At 44.4% G+C, this 22,030-nt stretch overlaps 1 protein-coding gene across 1 annotated transcript in view; it reads left to right on the forward strand.

Annotated features, from left to right (window-relative positions):
• WNT2 (Wnt family member 2) overlaps nt 1-16,632 on the forward strand; it is a 45,003-nt gene extending 28,371 nt beyond the window's left edge. The window contains exon 5 of the mRNA XM_039222878.1: nt 15,174-16,632. Coding sequence (XP_039078809.1) covers nt 15,174-15,403 — 230 coding nt within the window. The 3' untranslated portion in view covers nt 15,404-16,632. The remainder of the gene's footprint in view (nt 1-15,173) is intronic.
• The last annotated feature ends 5,398 nt before the right edge of the window (nt 16,633-22,030 follow it).

Consider the following 22,030-nt stretch of genomic DNA (forward strand, 5'->3'; position numbering starts at 1 on the left):
GTCAGCACAGAGCCCGACGCGGGGCTCGAACCCACGAACCGCGAGATCACGACCTAAGCGAAAGTCGGACGCTTAACCGACTAAGCCACCCAGGCGCCCCCTTCTTCTTCTGTCTTAAGTAGCCAGTTTCATTGTATTAAATTGGATCAGATTTCCATTAAGATTTCTATATTTGTGGCATCTGGGTGGCTCAGTCAGTCAAGCATCCAACTCTTGGTTTTGGCTCAGGTCATGATCTCCCAGTAGGTGAGATCAAGCCCTGCATCAGGCTCTGTGCCACAGAGCCTGCTTGGGACTCTCTCTCTCTCTCTCTCTCTCTCTCTCTCTGTCCCCCTCCCCCACACACATTCTCTCTCTCTCTCTCTCTCTCTCTCTCTCAAAATAAATAAACTTCAAAAAAGCTATCAAAATACTAATTACTTTTAAGAAAAGCTTCCTTGAGCTATACTTGATGCCCTTTTATAGCTGAACCTAAGAAAATGCCAAAGTTATCCATGTAAACTTTGCCATATTTCTTTCTAATTCTGTTGACCATCAGGTGACTGTTTTAATGAAAATACCATTCAGGTGTTGGCCATCACATAGACTGAAGTTCTGATTGTTGAAAGAGTATAGTTTTCATTGTTCATACTTGAATTCACATATAAATAGCCACCTGTATGAAATGCAGATTTTTGCTGAGAAGGTCTGCTTCAACTCACACAGCTGCTGAGTCTTGTCCTTGCCTGTGTAACCTATGGCCTTCTAAAAATTAAGCTTTCTCTGGCCATTTTCTCCTAGAAACTCAGATAGTATGCACTCTAGAAAATCCATCAAAACAGTTGTAGAATTGTTCTGGAACAGCCTCTAACATCTCTCCACAGAGGTAGGGAGATGTGATAGAATCTGAGATCTATGAGAAGGGGGAGATTCCTGCCTGTACCTCATGGTGGCATTCCTTTTCTGCGTTGTGCTCCCTCCTCTTGAAAGGAAGGTGTTGGGGGTTACAGGGCTAACATCCTGTCAGTCTATATTAAAGGAGTCCCCAGAATGTGCCACGTTGCTGAGTGAGCACATCACTAAAAGACTCTCTTCCCTTCACTAAAATCATTCCACCTAAGAAAGAGCCTGTTTTCTGGTAAATGGAACTCCCACATGTTTGAAATGGGTTACCTTCACATGTATCCAGACTCTAATATAAGTCAGAATTTTGCAGTAAAATTGAAAGCAAATAATTTTTTTCATTTTCTCTATTAAAATTGGCACTAACCTTTCCCTGGATTACATCTCATACCACTCAGTCTGCTTTGTTGTGGCCATATTGTTTTATTTTGTTTTTTAAAAATATCATACACATTTAATATTTAACTTATTGGGCACCTTCCATTTCTCAGCACTGGAAAGATAAGGGTGCTGAGCACATTGAGTATTGTCAAGTAATAGATGCCTGTAACTGATTGACCTCACTCCTGCTCGTCAGCAACTGCTTCCTGTTCATATCAACTCATTATGTGACTGCTGTGAGCCCACTTCTTCTGTCAGTATGGTTTTGTGGAATGGCTGAAGTGTACAGGCATTATTTTCCAAAGTGAGGGTCTCTTCAGAAAACTATTAAATCAGAATCTCAGGGGATTGCTGCTGAGATTCTATATGCATTCCAAACTTAAGCACATTAAAATGGTAAATCAATGTTTTAGGCAGTCCATGATTCCTTTTTTTCCCCCTAAGTATCAGGTAAGAAGAAATCCCAGGAGATATTATATTCTTTGAAATACCTCCTCTCTTACAAAGGAAAAAAAAAAAAACTTATTTAAGGAGCTCTAGATAAGTGTCACACACAAATATCCTCCACCTGGGCTTGCCCAGTACAAGAGGGTATTTGTTCTTCCACATGGAGGCCCTGCATTTTCACGATACTTCTTTCACTGTGAGTAAGCACATTAAAACAATTTCAGCCATCTAAGCTTTCATGGAAATTAGCTGGACAGAAATGATGATACCAGGCCTAGTGAATTTTGATGAGAAATGGAGAAGAGTGAGTCAAGATCCTGGGGTATTCTTGGGTGAGGACAGGCCCAGACCCCAGGGGGAGAAGGGTGATGAGAACATGAGTTCCTATGAGATGCAGACCCTGTGCTACACACCTTCTGGACATCTCTGAATCTTCAGGGCAGTTACCCCCATTTATAGAGAAAGGAATTAAGGCTCAGAAAAGCTACTTAACTTGCCCAAGACTGCGTGAACTATAAGTGGCAAAGGAAACAAAATAAATGAAAATCAGAAGTCCATACTTTTCTCACTAGATCTACACTTTACTTCATGAAATTTGGGGAGGAGACAGAATGTAGAGGGGAGACCTGTGTACTAAAGAGGCAGTGTGAGGACATGGAAACCTAATGGGATGAGGGCCCCGCAGAATGGAGAGGTGGACAGTAGTCAGACTGAAGCTTCCCTCGTGTTTGGCTCAGGTTGCCTTGAGGGCCCTTCCAATCACAAGTCCTTCAAGTTTCCAAGAGTGTTAATGTCCTCAATTGTTCCCCCCAAAATGATAAGCTCAAAAACCGATTAAGGAAGATATTCTTAGGACAACAACACAAGACATTTTCGCCTCGCCTTCAGTTGAACAAAGGGAGCGCGCTCTGATGTTCGACTGGAAGGACTCTGCTCAGATTCCAGAAGCATGCACCACGGTGTGATGCAGTGCATGTGACATTATGCAGGCCACGTTGGAGGCGAGATCTAGGGAGTGGGGCTTTCTGGGATGGCTATTCTAGCGGTTGTGTGGTTATCTGCTCTGGTTATTGCCCCAGGCGTCTGCAAATCAAAGGAGCCCTCAAGTTAGAGATAGTCCATCTCTGAGGAATGCCGCTGTCCTCTCCAGAGAAGCTGTTGCACCTAATCACGGGCCACTTTCACCCATTACAACGTAAAAATCCTGACCTGGGCCAGAGGTCACCCTGAGGTCTCCTGTCCAACTGTAGGAAACAAGCAACCCTCCACCTCTCCTCTAGTCAAGTTCAAAAAACGGAGTTCAGCAGTTGTTTAACCTGTTGTCTACGGAAAGCCTGACACCCAGCTGATAGCTGCAGGATGGGAGTGGTGACAGCTAAGGTATCACTGTTTTTTTCTGCACAAATCATATTTGGCAAACAGCTTGGAACCCATGGGAACACAATCCCAACCATGGTTTACAGACATTCACTGATCCAGACATGCCCTGTGGCGTGGCCTGGTTTGCTGAGCCTCTGTGATTGTGACCTGACCAAAAACAAGGAAGGAACGTGTCAGCCAGTAGGAATGCATGGACCTTATTTTGATATTAAATGTACAATTCCTACAGGACTTCCTAGGTCCCTCATTGCTTCATGGATCAAATATGTATTGAGCCCCTTCTGTCCACCAGACACTATGATAAGCCTTTGGAATGTGAAGATGAGGAAGCCAGACTCGGTCCTTGGCCTCAGGCTTCACAGGCCTCCTGGTCTCTGTAGATGAGCCAGGTGGTGGGCACGCAATGGGACGCAGGCCAGATGTGGGGGTCCTCAAGCCTGGACAAGAAGGTGGTGCTTTCTTGGTTTCTGTCCACATTCCATTGCTCTTTACTAGGTCTTACTGTACATTTGTAATTTAGAAAATTAAAGAATAGGTTATTCATCCCTTTCAGCAGTGAGATTTCATTTAGAAATTCATGAATTGATATCTGAAAAGTGCTGAGACAACTAGATCAGGAGAAAATGAAATGAACAATGTATTGGTGAGGCTCATGAGTCGCCATGTTTATAGGCAATTGTTGATTACATTGTATGATTAATATTCATTACCATCCAGAGGACCATCCTTTCACAATCTTAGTGGCATGTGACACGATTAGCCTGCCCCCTGCTTCCCAAAACACAATCTCCTGATTTTCCTCCTGCCCCAATAGCTGGTCTTCCCCAATTTCAGTTGCTAGTGTCTCCTCTTCTGCTTGTAAATTTGGAAGATCTTCAGGGCCTAGGCAGGCCCTCTTCGCTTCTCCATCTGTACTTTGTCCCTGAGTGGCCTCCTCCTTTACGATGGCTTTCACTGCCTCTCAGGCCTCATCTGGGTCCTAGCCCCTGCTCAACAGTTCCTCTCGAGTTGCTCACATCACTAGGAACCTGATTCTGTTAAAACTGAATGCTTGATTTGTCCCACTTCCAAAACCTATTTTCCTCAAACTTCCTCTTCTCAGAAAATAGCAGAGCCATCCACTCCGTTGGTCAAGCCAGAAACCTGAAAGTCATTTGCTACACTGCTTTCTCACTTGCATAGGTGGCCCATCACCAGGTCCTCCTCAAATGTATTGAGGATCTGTCTCAGAAAGCCTTGTTCCTTTTTTATTTTAATTTTTTAAGTTAATTTATTTATTTTGAGAGAGACAGGGTGAGCAGAGGAGAGGCAGAGAGAGAGGGAGAGAACATCATGCAGACTCCACACTGTCCACATGGAGCCTGATGTGGGGTTTGAATCCATGAACTGTGAGATCATGACCTGAGCTAAAACCAGGAGTTGGACACTTAACCAACTGAGCCACCCAGGTGCTCCAGAAAGCCTTGTTCCTTGACTGATAGCATACACCATGAGTTTTAGTTAATTTATTTAAATATTTGTTTGTTATCTGTCTGTGGACTGAGCTCTGCTTCCATGATGGCAGAAACTCTGTCTGTTCACCACTGGATCCCAGCGCCTACCATATACACATGTGTTTAACTGAATTGAATGGCAAATTACAAACAACTTAAAATATGCTCATCATGAGCTGAAATGAAGTCTCAGTTGTGTTGGTGCAGTGTCATAGCTTAAACGACACATAATTACTAGACATTGTAATCACCCATCATTGATTATAACACCTGGCCTATGAAAATTCCCACTTAAACTTAACTGTTAAATGGAATTTTTCTCCTCATGCTCAAGTGCATTAAGGGACCATTTACAGAGTTTAAAATGTTGGCTGTCCATTTCCCTGGATAACATAGAAGTCTCAAATGCAGCAGTAGCCTATATTGATTGCTTTTAGTTACCACCAAATACTCTGTGTGGGGCTTTTTTCATTTACTACTATCAGAGGGATTACTTGTTAGTTCATCCGATTTCATTGTTAATGAAAGCAAAATACTTTTTACATCCAATATTTACTTTATGTTACAGGCATGATCTGTAAATCTGCATTGCCTTTCAGAATATAGATGTGCTGGAATTATTAAACTTTTAGGATGCACTGAACCAGGACCTCATCTGAATTAACTGACAGTAGCAATCAGATTGATTTGTGAAAACTGAAAAACAAAGCAACAAACTTTTTCTCAGAAAAAAGAAAACCCCCACAAAGATTTTATTTTCCTATTTGGAAGTCTTTGACACAATTTGTACTAACAAAACATTTACTAAATAGATGTCCTCCTTTTTTGTAATAGAAAAAAAATCACTACCAATGACCATATTAAGATGTTACAAACAAAAGAGTGATGTTAAGGTATTTTTAAATAACACATTTGCTTCTTTCATGTAACCTTTCTCCACAAAACCTATTTTGTGCTGGTGTGATCAACTATTCTTTAAGTCTATGTAAATCCCGTATTCCTAAGGAAAAAATCCTGGCATTACAGATTTGGTACCACCCATTGCTATTTTTTATGGATTACTGACTGGGTAGCCATAGACAAATTAACTTCTCTGGGTCTCTTAAGCTGTATATTTCACCCAGAAATTCCCAAGGTTCCTATGATTCCATAAATGAATAAGTAAATTATTAATTAATTTCACTCTAAGTCTGCAATAACAGAGCTTAAACTTGATGCCATAGACTCCCTTAAATTGTCATTTTGAATCTCTGAGATCTTTTAAGTGTGTGATATTTTTTGCGTGTTTTCCTTCTGTATCAAGTGAAAACATGAGAGTGGAAAGCAGGCTGTTAGCTAGTGTACTCTTCCCATAGTGCCGCAGGGCTTGGTGAACTGTTCCCTGGAGAAGTGTGCAAGGAAAAGCTGATGTTAATTTTTAAGAAATTGTTTTTAATTTAATATTTAATGAATCCGGAATTTATATGGGGACAGCTGAGCACTGTGCAATGTATAGAAGAAATATAAGATCTAACCTCTGTCCTGGGGGAGACAAGATGTATGAGAAATCATCAAATATTTCAAAACAGCCTATGAGCCCTATTGTGTGACATGCATTTTAAGGCCTTCAGAAGGGGGTCAGGAAGGTGTGGGACAGAAACAGGGAGAGTTCTGTGGAAGGTGCTGAAGTAGGTCTGAATCTCAAAGGATGGAAAGACCTCCCATCTAATGGAGTGAGGACAGGCCAGGAGAGCAGATGAGAGTACCTCTTGTGAGGAAACAGTCTACATAACTGTGACATCAGAAAGTCACTTCAATGGGACAGTGAGGAGATAGCTTGATATCAGGGGTCCAGGTAGGGGGCTGTGGGAAATAAACTTGGCTAGACTAGGTAGTGCCAGATATAGAAAGCCTTGAAGAGTCTGATCTTGGGGCGCCTGGGTGGCTTAGTCGGTTAAGCGTCCGACTTTCACTTAGGTCATGATCTCATGGTTCGTGGGTTCGAGCCCCGCGTCGGGCTCTGTGCTGACTGCCAGCACAGAGCCTGGGGCCTGTTTCGGAGTCTGTGTCTCCCTCTCTCTCTGACCCTCCCCTGCTCATGCTGTCTCTCCCTCTCTCCTAGAAATAAATAAAAATATTAAAAAAAAAAAAAGAAGAGTCTGATCTTAACTTTAATTCCACGATAGGATTTGCTAATTTCATGGGATATGGCACATTTTTTGTGCCAGTTAAGCTTTTCCTGCTTATTAAACAAACCTTGAATAAAATCATCTGTAATAAGTGGAGATATTGTCTTTCCTAGTTTTAGTTTTGCAATTCTTACCGCACGAGGGGCAAGCTGTGCCGGTAGATGAATGTGCGGTCTTTAACATTTGCTCTAACATTCTTTTCTTCCCTCGATAAATCTGTGTCATTAATGACAACATGTAAGTCAACCAGAGGAGAAACAGCCGATTGGATGATGGGCTTAAGTGAATCTTGCTTTATGTCCTAATGGTCAACATATGGGCTTCTGTCAGCCTGGAGTGGCAGGAATTTCCAAAGACACAGGCCCATCCGCAGAGAAAGCACTGGAGAGAGCGCCCTTCCTCCAGGTCCCAGAGGTGTAGGTCTGGGAACTATTAGCAAAAGCTCTGCGTCCTCCTCTGCTGTCAGGAAGATGCATGTCGGTGGAGACAGAAATGTTTTTGCACTGGGAACCCTGACTCCGTTATTAATTTTATAGCTCTAGGGAAGGGATGCTCGATTCTGTAAAGTTACCTCGGCATTGCCCCACCCAAACTGTGTTCTCTGGTCCCAAACTTATGTGATTTAGAAACTCTGATTCTTTATGCTCCTTCCACTGCCCCCCCCCCCCCCCCCCCCACATATGTGAGCTCTGTGCAGGGTAAGGACAACACCAGGGAGGAGAAAGGCAGATCTAGCTGGAACTCACACCTTCCCATGGCATAGACATTACAGACCGCCTGGATCTTATGGATACTGAGTCTAGAAAGATGATCTCCTAACAGTGTGGTGTGAAGGTGATGGAAGAAGGCTGGGCTCGCTGAGCCTGAGTCTTCCATACTCCGTCTGGAAACTAGGGTCTATACCCCAGCGGGCCATACATCTGAGCACATTTCACAAACTTAAATGTAAGGGAGTCAGGAAAAAGAGCTTCTGGCCTGCAGTATATCTTAAGGGAACTGAGTAAAACAAAGTGCAATAAGAGATAACATTATAAAGCAATATGGATGCTTTTTAAAATAAATAAATGTGAAGCATCTAACTGTGTATTTATCCTCTTAACATATCAATTTGGGAAACTAATGATAGAGCCATTACTCAAAATATTTTTAAAATTTCCTTTGAAGTATTGTAGAGCCAGCCATACATACCTTTGTAGATACTGTATGATGCAAACAATTGGCCTATACATATCAGTCTGGCTTTTGGAAATGTCTCAGTGAATCTTCGAGTAAAGTCTGAGGGAGAGTTATGTGAGTGATCAGGCTAAGATATGCCATTTGGGGTTAGATGCAAATTGATGCTATTGGCTTTCCTGAACCAGAAAGTTCTGCTTAGCAACAGTTGTTCTCAGTGTTTGCAGCCACGGCCCCATCAAGGACATATATTAAAACCACCTTAAGGACATATACATGTTTTGGAGATGTGCATGTTGGTATTGTGAAGAAATTAGTCTCATTCTCTCAAAAAGGTAACAGGAATTCCACAGGAGTATCAGTGCATGAAAAATGCAATGTAAGCTCTAACATCATGTTAACTAGCTTAAGTAGTGTTTTCATTCTCACGTAACTGTAGGTGTCTAAAGTGTCTACGGCATATCATATGCTGGAGAAAAAGTCCCTCCCCAAAAGTTTACATGTTGGGACCTTTGCAAGTCCTTCATTTGATAAAATAATGAAGGGGAAAAGGAGGAAGGAAGGATGTTAACACTCTGCTCTTGTACCCCTACCTGTGAGCCTCCTTCCTGGGACCTGGAAGGGCTCTGGGATCGAGCTTTCTGCCAGACGTCACTGTCTCTGCCAGTTCAGAGCTTCAACTCTGGAGTCACACAAACCTTGCTTCAAATTCTGACCTGCCACCTGCTAGTTGTGTGATCATGGGCAAGTTGCTTACCCTTCTCCATTTCCTCATTTCCAAAATGGTGCTAACAATACCTACTTTATATGCTTACAAGAATTAAATGAGATAATGTAGGCAAAATGCTTATCACAGGGACTAGCCCATGTCAGTGCTCCATAAATAATGGCTCCGATTATGAACAGAAAGAAGATGAAAAAGAGGGCAGAGTGGAGGGTGAAAGAAGAATGAGGAGAAGAGAGGAAAAAGGAAAGGATGCATGGGCTTTAGGCTTACAGGTGTAGCTGGCTTTCTTAACCCAGGAGTTCCTGTTGTGGTCCAGGCAGGGATGAGTCACTCATTAGTGAAGGACTTGGTATGTTATTGGGGGGAAAAAAACCCTAAGAGTGTATATCTCAAATATTTAGAACTAAACAAGCAGGAAGATCATAAAAATCGGAGGGTCTCTTTTATAAAGAGCACATGCACGTACACACATTTATAGCCTTGATTTTTGTCTTTCATGGTGAGAATAATGGTGGTGTTTTGGAAAGGGTAATGGGAGGTCCCTAAGATAGTATAGCCCTACTGCTATCAGTAATGATGAGGTTTTATTATAAGTCCAGTAAAAGCAAGCAATACCAGCAAATTTTGTATAGATGCAGCACTCTTAAATATGCCTTTCAGGGCTTTGATTAAATGGCTCTATATTCTGCTCAAATGACAGCGAGTGTCAAAATTGCCCTCCTGCCCTACAGTCCATCATTAAATCTAGTTAGGTCCAAACCCCAAAGCAGGGCCAATTTGTGGTCCATCGTCCCACAGCCTCATCCTCTCCTCAGATGACAGAGCCTGGCCTGTACCTCTCAGCGGCCACATTCCTGGGGGCCACGGGTACCTTGCAGGGGCCATCATTCCTCCAGGCTGTGACCTCACCACTGTTCTCACATCAGTGGCTCTCAACCTTCAAAAACCCCTCTCATCTCCCTCCTTCTCGGCCCTCATTATGCCCTGTTTGGGCGACCAGTGGTATTAATTCAGATTAATGGTGTTTTCCAGCATTCTGTAACTGAACACTGAACTACTGAGATCCCAATGCCAAGTGTTTGTTTCCTTTACTGAAACCACTTCTCAGTCAAGCTCTTGTCTGTGGCCATTGCTTTGACTGCTTCTCTCAGAGTTTGGATGGTGTTGGGGTCCCTTCACTGAGCAATCCTTCTGTTCAGACAGGGCTGGGTTCAGTTTTTTGCATCTGGGGGACAAAACACCCTGACCATCACTGAAGCTGAGTCAGATCACCGCTCAAGACCTTCTTAGACTTCAGGCCACTGGGGGAATGTCACCGAGTTTGATGTCAGTAAAAAGCTCTCAGTCTGAGTCAAGACTGAAACACTTCACCTTGTCCTAGCACCCCACCCCCACCCCCGCACCTCACAGCACCAAGGGGGGAGAGAAAATTCCAGTTGCATGCATTCCTATTTTGATGACTGCATGTTGGCAGAAGGGAAGAATGCTTAGCAGTGTGCAGGGCTTCCTGACAAAACAAAAAGCTGAAAATTCAAAATCATATCTGGGGGCGGGGCAGGTGAGAGGGCTCCTCACACCCCCTGGGGGTCTCATTTATACCATGGCTTCAGCTGCTACCTCCGAGGTAAAGACTTCCTCATCTGAATCTCCATCCTGACTTCTCTCCAGAGTCCCGGAATGTATTTCCATTGAACATTTCTACCTGAATGACGCACTGTCAGAGCAAACTCAATGTGTTGAAAACAGAAGTCCATATCTCGGCTCAAAGCCTGCCCCTCCCCAGGTGCTCCCACCCCAGAGGTCAGCAGCATAAGCCCAGTCACTCAAGCCGGAAGCCTGGGAGCACTCCTGACCCTCATCTCCTGTGTCCTGTCGGTCCTGCCTCCTTGATATCCTCCCAAGCCCATTAACCTCTCCCACCCCTCCCCCACCTCTGCCACCATGTGCCCTGACCAGGGCCCTTCACTGCTATCTAACTTGGCTCCTTGACTTCACCTCGGCCCCCTTCAATTCACCCAACCCCAGCACCCGCAGTAAGCCTTCTGAAACGTAAACCCACCATGTCCCCCTGTTGTGTAAAAACTCTCAGTCACATTCCGTTATCATTGGGTTGAAAGTTTTAACACCGTGGGGCAGCTGGGTGGCTCAGCATCCGACTTCAGCTCCGGTCATGATCTTGTGGTTCGAGCCCCGCCTCAGACTCTGTGCAGACTCAGAGCCTGGAGCCTGCTTCGGATTCTGTGTCTCCCTCTCTCTCCGCCCCTCCCCCACTCATGCTCACTCTCTCTCTCTCTCTCAAAAATAAATAAACATTGAAAAACCTTTTTAAAAAGTTGTAACACCTAGGGGCGTCTGAGTGGCTCGGTCAGTTAAGCATCCAACTCTTGATCACGGTGCAGGTCATGAGATTGAGACCTGCACTGGGCTCTGTGCTGAGTGTGGAGCCTGCTTGGGATTCTCTCTCCCCACTTCTCTCTCTGCCCCTCCCCTTCTCGTGTACACACACATTCACTCTCTCTCTCTCTTTCTCTCTCTCTCCCTATTACACAAGGTCTTCCAGGTCTCGGCTTCTACTCGTCTCTCTAGCCTCACCTCTTGCCACTCTCCCCTTGGAATGCTGCATTCTAGCCATGCTAAGCACCTTTCTGCTCCTCACATATCAGAGCTTTGCTGGTTTTCTGGTTTTGCATACGTGGACTCCTCCCTCTTCTTGTTACTGGAACATAAAACACATACAGAAAAGCACGCGTCACATGTACAGCTCAGGGAATTGTCTAAAACAAACAAACCCATATAATCTAAGCCCAGAGTAAGACCTGAAGAAGACTGATATCCCAGAAGCCTCCTTCCTGCTACTTTTCACTATTCCCCAAGGGAGAGTACTACCCTGACTTCTAATGGCATACATTGGTTTTTCCTGCTTTTGTAGTTGATGTAAATGAAAGCCTACTAAATTGTGTCAGCTGTCTACTATGGCATAACAAACCACCAACAAACTGCACAGCCTAAAATAACCTTAAAGTCCCACCTTGGGCCTCATCGCTCCTTGCAGCCATGCTCTTCTGTCTGCTTTGTCACCAAGCTTCTTGAAAACTCCGCACCCCACACTCAGTGCCCGTCTGCCCACTCACTCCATGATCCGTCGCTCCATCGTGTCTTTCTGCTGAAGCAGCTCTCAGCAGAGGACCCCAGTTACCTCCTTCATGCTGAGCCCAGTCAACAATTGTCAGTCTTTTCCAATGTGACCCCCCTCCCAACTTGGTAAGTCACCAAGTCCTAGTGATTCTCTCTCTTTAATCCATCTTGCATGTGTCCTACCTCTTTCCAGTCATTATCTCCTGCCTGGACTAATCCCATTGCATGAAGGATACCTCCCTGCTCCAAGAAGCTGTTTCAGACTTCTCATTCCCACATGTTTGGATTAAAAATCTGGACAGGCTCACCACTCACCATGGAATAAAACCCAAACTGCAGCCAGACAGGAAGGCTTTAAACCTGTGCCCCAACTCCCTTTCCACGCTCTTTGCCAAACACGCACCTGCGCTGCAGCTCCGCTGGCTCCACACGGGCTCGTGAGCATGCCGCAGAGGCTGCTGGGAGGCTCTCTCCTACCTGCAACGTCTTCTGTCCCATGTTCCCTCCAGAGCTTCTACTGATGCTCCTCTATGTCCTATCTCTGATGCCACCTCTTAAAACTATACTGTTAACAGCTCCTTTTCTGATCCTGTGTGCTACTGATATTAATAGTATCATTATGATATGTTTGGCTCACTCCCTCTAGAACATCCGCTCCTCACAGCAGGATCTTCATTTTGTTCCCTGATAGATCCAAGTTCCCACAACTGTGCCGAGCACATAGTAGGAACTCTGTAAACACTTGCTAAGTGAGTAGAAGGTTCGCATTAATTGAGCATTTATTATGCCAGGTGCTTTCATGCATGATCTCATTCCCTCCTGACCACAGCCCTGTGAGGAAGGAGCTGTCTTTATTCCAGTCTTTCAAGGGAAGAAATGGAAGCCTGATAAGATTACATAATTTGCCCAAGGCCACTAAGCTGATAGATGGCAAAGCTAGAACTTAAACTCTGATGTGTCCCAGCTCTAAATAACCTTATTCTACCATCCTGAGCTTTGTCTGCAGTGGTGTGTTGCACAAAACCCTACTGTGGGTTACAGGAGCTCTTCAGCAAATGGAATATTTGAAGTAGTGGAGAGAACTCTTTATGTATTTATCTCTTCAATATATTAGGGATTGCCAGATACTAGGAATAGGAAGTGGATTCTAATTATTTTATTTCCCCACCACCACCACCCAAAACTCTACACAGCCCACGGCAGTGCCTTACACGTCTGCATTCATTAAATGTTTGCTGAATCAAATGACGGGTATGCTGTGAAGCAGGACTTGGCAGTAAGTCCCTTCTGCACAGGCAGTGATTTTGAGTACTATCCTGAATCCAGCCCCAGCTGCCACCTCTTGTAACTCTGTGCTTCTTCAGCATGATAGAGGCTCACGGCCATCCTTGGCTGACCCCTTCTTCCACCCTGACCCCGGCCCTTTGCCAACCTTCCTGTCATCATGAAATCCCCTGCCTATCTTCCTGCTGTCAGAGGCGTGATCATGCACGGCAAGTTGTGCCCACCCCTCTCCTCTGCTCGACCCCACGCCCTGCCTGAACCTGGCTGCTTCCCGGGCCATTCTTGACAGGCAGGGCAACATGACATTTCTGTAGATATTTGGAGCACAGCTTGGACTGTGATAAACAGAGAGTCACGAGACACTGCAGGAGGTATGAAGTGGGAGAAATTCCTTGTTAAATGATGGAGGAACTGAAAATGAATGAAGTCACTATCTTTCATTCTGATGTACTTTTTTTTAAGTAAAGAGTTTAGGGTGCCCGGGTGGCTCAGTCAGTTGAGCTTCTGACTTCAGCTCAAGTCATGATCTTGCGGTCTGTGGGTTCAAGTCCTGCGTTGGGCTCTGTGCTTACAGCTCAGAGCCTCAAGCCTGCTTCAGATTCTATGTCTCCCTCTTTTTCTGCCCCTCCCCCACTTATGCTTAGTCTCTCTCTCTCAAAAATAAATAAAGCATTAAAAACATTAAGAAAAAGACTTTAACTTGTTTAGGTGTGTCAATTATTTAGGATTGTTGATTGCAAGTAACAGAAATTGGAGTGGTTTAAGCTGAAGGGAGACATTTATTAAAAGGATGCAGAATCTCTAAGAACCCAAAGGTTAGAATGCAGCCAAGCTTCAGGGACAAATGGAAGTGACTCTGGGGAAATAGTCCAGGATCTGGGCAGCATCCACTTTCCACATCTTGTCTTGCTGTCTCTGTACCTCTGCCTCTTTCTTATCTCTCTGAAGACCTCTGCTGGTCCATACACTTCATCATGGTACATGGCTGCCAATGACTACTGAGTCTATATTAGGCAAGACTGCCTGCCTAACTCCTTCAAACCCCCAAATCCCTGGGGAAATCTACCAGATTGGTAAATCTACCAGATTGGTCCCCACCCCTATTCTGATCACCTGCCACCAGCAGAGCTGGGTCATGTTGTTCAACATGTCTGCCAAGGGCCTGTTTCTGTGCCCAAGATAGAAGCAGAAAGGATCATCATAGGTGGAGCAAACTCCACAAATGTCCACTGCATTTTGTTCTTTCTATTGTTCGATAACGCTCTTGTAAAAGACTTCTGGGTGCTTCCCCAGGAATAGAACAGATTAAAAGGCTTCCTATCTTTAAGAGTCTTTTTCAGAAACAAAGATGAATTGCCAGTTAGGAAATCTCACCCTAATGAATTAAGACAACAACATTCCACTGGTAATTCCTAACAGGTTTTTATGCCAGTTCTGTTCACTGAAGGCCTAGAATCCTAGCTTCAACCGAAAGCCCTACACACAACTAGATGGCCACCTGGATGGCATCTCTAAAGGTAAACTAGGCCAGGCATTGTTCCCTCCTCAAGATCTTACACAAATAGTGCCCACAGCTCCCCTGTGGCAACCAGCATTCTCTTCTCATTCTGAAAAGGCAGGGTAGTCAGGTCTGGGTAGGTAGAATCCCCTTTGGGGGTTCCACACCCTGACAAATGCAGAGAGCACTAACCTGGGTCACTGCTTCCTTGATGTGGTTTGAGGTCAGGAGAGAGGGAGCTAGGCTAGAGCCTTCTTTTAATCTGGACTTGCCCATTCAGCGATCCATCAATCTGAGGCTGGGTAAAGAGAAAGTGAAAAGTTTATCCAACTCAGAAGAGGGAGCACCTGAGTTAAAAGTTGCCCAAGGTAGGTCCAAAACTTCGTGTCCATCTTTCCTGTGCTTGGTCCTCTGGGGTTCGCCTCACATGCCACAGCTGGCCCCTAGGGATGACAGATGCTGCCCGGGCCAGAGAACAGGTGGTACAGCCCCGGGCTGTGGTGAGGGAGGCCAGGGCCGCTCTGGAGGGTAGATTCTCCTCTTCCTGAGGCATAGGGTGTTCCACCCACACCTTTGCAGTGACACCTCTCTCGCTTGTATTCCAGGCTCTTTGGGTACAGCAGGCCGTGTATGCAACCTGACTTCCCGGGGCATGGACAGCTGTGAGGTCATGTGCTGCGGGAGAGGCTACGACACCTCCCACATCACCCGGATGACCAAGTGCGAGTGTAAGTTCCACTGGTGCTGTGCCGTGCGCTGTCAGGACTGTCTGGAGGCCCTGGACGTGCACACATGCAAGGCCCCTAAGAGCGTCGACTGGGCGGCTCCCACATGACCCCAGAGGAGGTCGCCATTCACCTTCCCTCCTACAAGGACTCCATTGGATCTGCAAGGACACTGGGCCTTTGGGTCTTCTCGAGGAGATATTTCCTAAGGCATGTGACCTTTGTTTCAACAAAAGTCCTTCTTCTCCCCTCGAGGGGGCCCCAGGGCTGGGGCCACATGTTGTGCACAAAGCATGCCTTATTCTCTCCGCCTTTGAGCATTCTGGGGCACATCTCCTCCTGGTCAGGACAGACTGCTAGGAGGGGAGGGGCCAGCCACACCCTGTCTCCACCCACTTAGATGTGTCCTCTTTCCAGAGGGGCTAGCCAGAGGGGAAAAGAATGTCCCAAAGGAGCTTTCTTTGTGTCTCCCAATAAATGCTCATAGTTACGAAATTCCTTACTTCTCTCAGGAGGGTAAAGACAGCAGGACCAACTGCCACTGAACTAACTTCAAATTCTGAAAAGACCAAGCAAGGCTTTTGCCTGATCAAGTGATTTTCACAGCCACCATGTCCAGGGGTAATTGATAGTTGCCCAGAGAAAGATGGCTTTCGATGAACTTTAGGTTTAAAATGCATATTTTTCAAAGCACTCATTGCCATATTGAAATTTGATGTGACAAGATGGGACTGTTATCCTTTGGTACAGTTTTGGAATCTTTACAATAGCAAGAGCCTCAGAAAGTCATTGCTTTGCATTACTGTCACCTTAATATAAAGAAGCTTTAGGGATCTCATTTAGGATCTGAAGGGAATTTAAAAGAAAGAATGATGATCTGGCAGTATTCTGACCTACCAGGGGAAGATGGAGGAGAATAACAGCGAACGAAAATCAGAAAACATGTCTGTACAGATAGGGAGAAAAGGAGGAATAAAATTTCTATCTGGTGTGGTGATTGTGACCCATGGAATTCTGTAGCTGAAATCGCCTTGGGAATGATAACTTTCGGGGTGACAAGACTAGGGAACCAACATGCTGACAGAGAGGTTTCCAGAGGTAAGTCATGACTACAAGGCCTTCACCATGAGCAGAGGCCCGAAAGAGGCCAGCCACGTGTGCCAAGGAGCATCAGCTTATTCCCATCGCCCTTCAAGCACATTTTAAAGACCCGTCATATTTAATTGTGTTCATCTGAGACTGACAAGATGACAAGGTAACCATAGCCACAAGCAAATGACACATAGCCTTGTTTATAAAGTTGGTAAACCTAGTATATTATATTGAAACAAATAGTAATTTGGAGACTCTAAGGGACCCCACTGTAATTATGGGAACATCAGTGTGCAGATTGTGGCCAGCTTCTGCTATGAGCCGAAAGATGACATCCAGACTAAAAGGAGAGGCTGCCACTCCACTTTGTATATTAAGTGAAAGAAAGGTGAAATATCTGAAGTTACTTCTCGTCCGCTCAGTACAATTAGGTTCTGGTTGCAAATACGGTCTCTTCACTGAGCTACATTAACAGGATGCTTCATTCTATGTATCTGGTGTCACATTGATGTTTGCTCATTCGTCCATAGCCTGGTCTTTGGTTTCTCCATCCTTGCTCTGCAGCAGTTTAGACTGCGGCTCACAGACACCAACCTGCTGACGTGCTTGGTCATAATCAATACTTGCCTCCTCACCCTTGTAAAAATGACAGAATTTATCTCCTTTCTCTCGCTCTTCAGAATTAGTCATCTGATTTTTCCAAAATAGTTCTTTCCTCTTTGCATTCTATGAATTCAGAACCAGGAAGGGTGGAGCGTGACAGAGTTGCTCAGGGCTCAGCATGGGCCTTCAGCGGGTTGTGGGAGGCCTGGGCAGGTGGGCTCAGTCCTAGTTACACTGAAGCTGTCTGTAAACACCCTCCTGGGGGCGTGGGCCTTCAATGGCAGTCCCACAGCCACCAGCCCTTCTACCCGCTGGATGAAGTATGGAATCATAAATCCATGTGTGTACTTAGAAATGGAAAGGATCAAAGTAGACATCTCAGCCTATCTTCAGTTTGTATCTGGGGAAACTGAGGCTGAGAGAGGTGAAGATCTCTGTGCAAATATCTGCCATTGCCCTCAAGCTCCAAAACAAATAAGACCACATGCTCAGAGCAGATAGGAAAGCCAAGCACTTTATCTTATTTGTCTCAGAATTAACACAAGTGGATTATAAATAATTTTAGCATCCAAAGGGGATGGTCATTATCTCTTAATGCCGGAGATGTTTTGATTTGACTTTGTTTTTTGCTGAGATGCATCCTACTTGATAAGGAGCAAAGGGGACGAGGCGTATCCATGTAGGAGCCTGCAGAAATTTCCCTATCTATAAGGGAAACTCTGACAGTCATCTCAAATGCCAGTAGGTATGGCCATTAGGGAAGGTGTAATAAGAGTGAAAGATTCTTATCTGTTTTCAAATAGAGGAAATCACTGAAAATTTAAAAAAATTTTTTAAACAGGTAGAGACCATTTCAAACTCATTTTCTTTAAGGCCTGGTTGAGAATCAATATTCCACGATTCTAAGCTGCACTAAAGTCTTGATTACCTGAGGCTTTTAAGGCAATGTATGGTACAAATTACCTAAAACAAAATGAAAGAGTTCAGATCCCCTTAAAAATTCTGTCCCAGTGAAAATCTTATTACAAAACGAAGTTTTCTAGGCCCAAGATGATGCCAGTTAATGTTCTGCAAAGTCTTTAAAAGTTTCAACAGAACAGGAGATCTTGACTAATTCAGTGGAATTTTCTACAATAAAGATATAATCTGCACGTGACTCTGAGTCTTAGCAAATTTGTTGTCCTCAATAAATTTGCCTCCCTAAATTGGTCTCTGTTTTGGAAGACTGTACCAGACTTGTCTTTGTATTCTGTGAGCTTGCTTTGTTAAGGTGCATTCCACTTACAACGTCTTGGATAGCCTCTCACGTATAAGCTCCAGCACAAAATCCCTGAGTGCCAAGGCCACACTCAGCTGTGGGTCTTTGCCCCTCAGGACGGAGGCCCCAGCATGTTATTGGACCACAGACACTTTGGGACAGAAGTGGGAGAATCATAGCGCACCCCAGAATACTGACTATCTGCTCTCCCTTATATGGAGACTGAAAGGAACATCCCAGAAGAATCTATCAAATGGCAATTTACTCTGTATGGGGCTGGACAATGGGAGAAGGATTGAGAGGGAAAGAGCCAGATGGCTGCTGTCAAGTGACTGGCTGAGTGAGCGTGGTGATGGTGAAGACGGGCTTTTTCAGCTCTTGGGGGTAATCTCCACCCTCCCTGCTGCCATTGCTTCCTTATCCCCTCCCAGCACCTGCTTCCCAATGCGTCAGGAGGCCCAGAAGTGCAGGCCCTCGAGCCGCTGCTCACATTCTCCATACCTGTTGTGGAGCTCTGCTCAAGGCTGTCAAGGTTAATTTCAAGGGATGCTCTCAGTTGTCACAACTGTATTCCTTTTTATTGGAGTTATTACAAAGCTTGAATAACATCAGGCATCACGTTTCTTCTTCAAAGAAAGTAGCTTTAAAGTGAGAAAATCTAGCTTCACGTCGACGTTTCTCAGCTTTATTAATTTATTAAGGAATCTTACATCAACTCTACAAAACCTAAACCAGGGCTCCCTTAGAAGTAGCCAACGTGCACATGCATGCACAGGTCCTTGATGGCATTTTTAGGCCAACATATTGTGATTCCTTCTCATTTATTAAAGGCTGGCCTGGAGCTGGTATTGTCTCACTCAGCTGAAAAACATTCATCTCTCCTCTTGCCTGCTCTCAAAATAAACTCTCAGAGAGGTGTCCGATAGACCAGAACCATTCTTTTGTGTCTATTTACTGTACTTCAACCCAGGTTTCCTTATCTTATGAGCAAGAAGTGTACTCTTAAGAAATAAACCTCACCAGTTCCAAAGCTGGTAAATTGCTTTTGTCAGGTCTCTGCTGACCTTCTGAAAAACAATCCGCTGGTGTAAGCTGACAAAGGCGTGCTTATTCTGACCTTCTCCTTACCTAGGCAGAGGAAATTTTCTTTCACTCATCCATGAGAATGTTCTTTACATTTTTCAGGGGATCAGCAAGGTGACAGGTGGTTTGCAAAGCCCAACATGATTATTATTTTTCTAAATCATACTTGTTCCAACTTCAGTTTTTTTCCCCTGATATTCACATGATTCCTGTTTAACCAAACCTCCCACATCCATGAGCTAATAAAAGTGTCACGCAGATTGTTACAAAGAACTATTGTTATTTACAAGTCTACATTTTCTGTGAAATCAAAACACAATAAAGTGAATTTTCAGTGTTGACTTTGTTATTTTAAACTTGTGATAGTCTTGCCAAACCCTCTGGTGAAAAGAAATCCCTGAAGGTTATGGGAATTATTCCCTTGTTTTTTCTCAGGACTACATGTAACACAAGTTGATGAAGAGGTGTCTTTCAAGTTTGTAAAGATTTTCAGGAGGACAATCGTCTTACCTTACTGATAAATACTCTCATGAGTTCATGGTTAAGACTCCCATTCCTGACCGGAAAATTATTCCACATTTTCACCCTGTGTTCTCCCATGGTTACCACGGAAATGCTTACCCCCTCTAGGTGCCAGCATGCTTTGGCTGTGTTTATAGCTTCAGTGTCTCTCCATAGCAGCTAGACCTACCCCATTGACTTCTCTTAATTATTACTTTCCATGTAAGTGCTTGCTTTTGGCTTGCATGGTATTATTTTCAGCTTGATTAGAAACATACAAGATCCCTTGCCCCTTTATTGAGATCTGTATATCCTGATTTTGGGTGCTACTTCTACACAAGTAGCAAAAACCCAGAAAATGAAAATAAACTCTCCTCCAGCAAAGAAAATCCACCTAACATTTTCTCTTCCCTGATGAACTGTTTTGGGGTGAACTGGCTAAGCAAGGTGTTGACTCTGTAAGTCAAGTACCCTCAGGTGGCCCCATAGTCAGAGTCATTGTCCCTTTCAGAAACTCCCATGCTTGGATGATCTGCAGAGGAGGTGCTGATACATGTATCTATGTGTGTTTTTCAAAAGAACATTTTCTCCCAAATATTTTTGCCCAAACATGATCAATGAGGTTTCCCTATTAGCTAACCCTTGGGTGAGAGGACCGTCGTACACATTGTAAGATCTTTAAAAACAACCCTCATCTCTCCCCACTAGATGCAAGAAGTTCTCTCCTGCTTCCCCGCTGTGACAACCAAACCAACAACATCCTCAGACATTGCTAGGTATTCCCTGTGAGAGGATAAGGAAGCAAAGTGTAAGACAAAACTGTTCCCAGTTGAGAGCCACTGATGTAACGCTTTGGGTCAAGACCTCTATTGAAATGCAAGCCATATACATTTCTGCCATTTTCATTTAGGCACACTTCACTGGGAGTGATGGCTTAATGGGATTAATTCTCAGCATTAATGCATGAGTCTAACTGTGAAGGAATATCTTGGAATGGGTGTAGTCATAGAACCCCTCAGCAGCATGGGGCAAATAAGACAGGCTGAGACGAACTTCACTGTGTCCTGGGAGGGTGAGAAAGCATGAGACCCGTGGGTTTCTGGAGAATCAAAGGAAGGATGGAAGCTTAACAAGGAGAAACAATAATATGATTTTGGAAGCTGAAGGCAAAAATCTTCATAGGAACTCCTCAGTTTCATGACACTCACTGGGAAAGAAAAGCACCAAGATAAGTCCTGGAAGGTGGAAAAGTGAGGATGTTATAGCTCTGCATAAAATAGTTGAGTAATTTTGAGTTTCTCAGGACAGAGAGGAGGGTGATCATAAAGAGGGGGCACTGAAAAACAGAAATACTGAGTTTCAAGTAAAAGACCAGACTCTCCAGTTTAAGACCAGGTTGGGTATCATTTGTGGGTTGATCATTGAACACCTGCCCCTACACACACACACACACACACACACACACACACACACACACACACACTGACAGTTGTCACTATTACAGGTAACCTTAGCTTGTCTGGGTGGTGCTTTAGGAGCACAAAGCATATGCTATCTCATATGTGCCAGCAAAGAGTGGGAAAGGGAGAGCATGTTGGATGTAACACCAGGCAGAGTGGAGAAACAAACAGGCCTGGATGGCAGACCAAATAAAGGATAACTGCAGCTGGACAGAGGACTTGGTGAAAATGACAACTGGCTGAAAGAAGGAACTGGAAAGCCAGTCTTCTTCTACTTGACAGTTTTTCATGGGCCAGACTGAATTTATGTCTTAGGCTCCCACTGAAATAAAGACCAGAAAAAAACACTTGGATGAACAAATAACTTTTCATCTGCTCCCTCATGCTATTACCTACTCCTAGATAATATAGCATGATTAAAATCTGATCATGATCAATTTACCATTTACACTATTTTTGGACTCTTATCTTGATTTTGTAATTTCCGAGTAGTGACTGACCCTGTGAAAGCCCCTGTAATTGAATCATAGGCTCTGGATTTCCCCAGGCAGTCCACCCAATCCTATTTTAATAGCATTGTAGGCCTCCCTAAGTTCCACAGATGAGAGGAATCATATTACTGCCCGTAAACTCAGTTCAAATAATTAAATGACGAAGATGCATCCAATATCCAGTCAACCAGATTGCTCACACTGGTTACTTCGGCAGAGGCTGGGGAGCTTGGCAAACCCATCTGTGAA

Source organism: Hyaena hyaena, unplaced genomic scaffold (genome assembly GCF_003009895.1).
Source record: "Hyaena hyaena isolate Hyena2069 unplaced genomic scaffold, ASM300989v1 scaffold_1206, whole genome shotgun sequence".
Classification (NCBI taxonomy): Eukaryota; Metazoa; Chordata; class Mammalia; order Carnivora; family Hyaenidae; genus Hyaena; species Hyaena hyaena.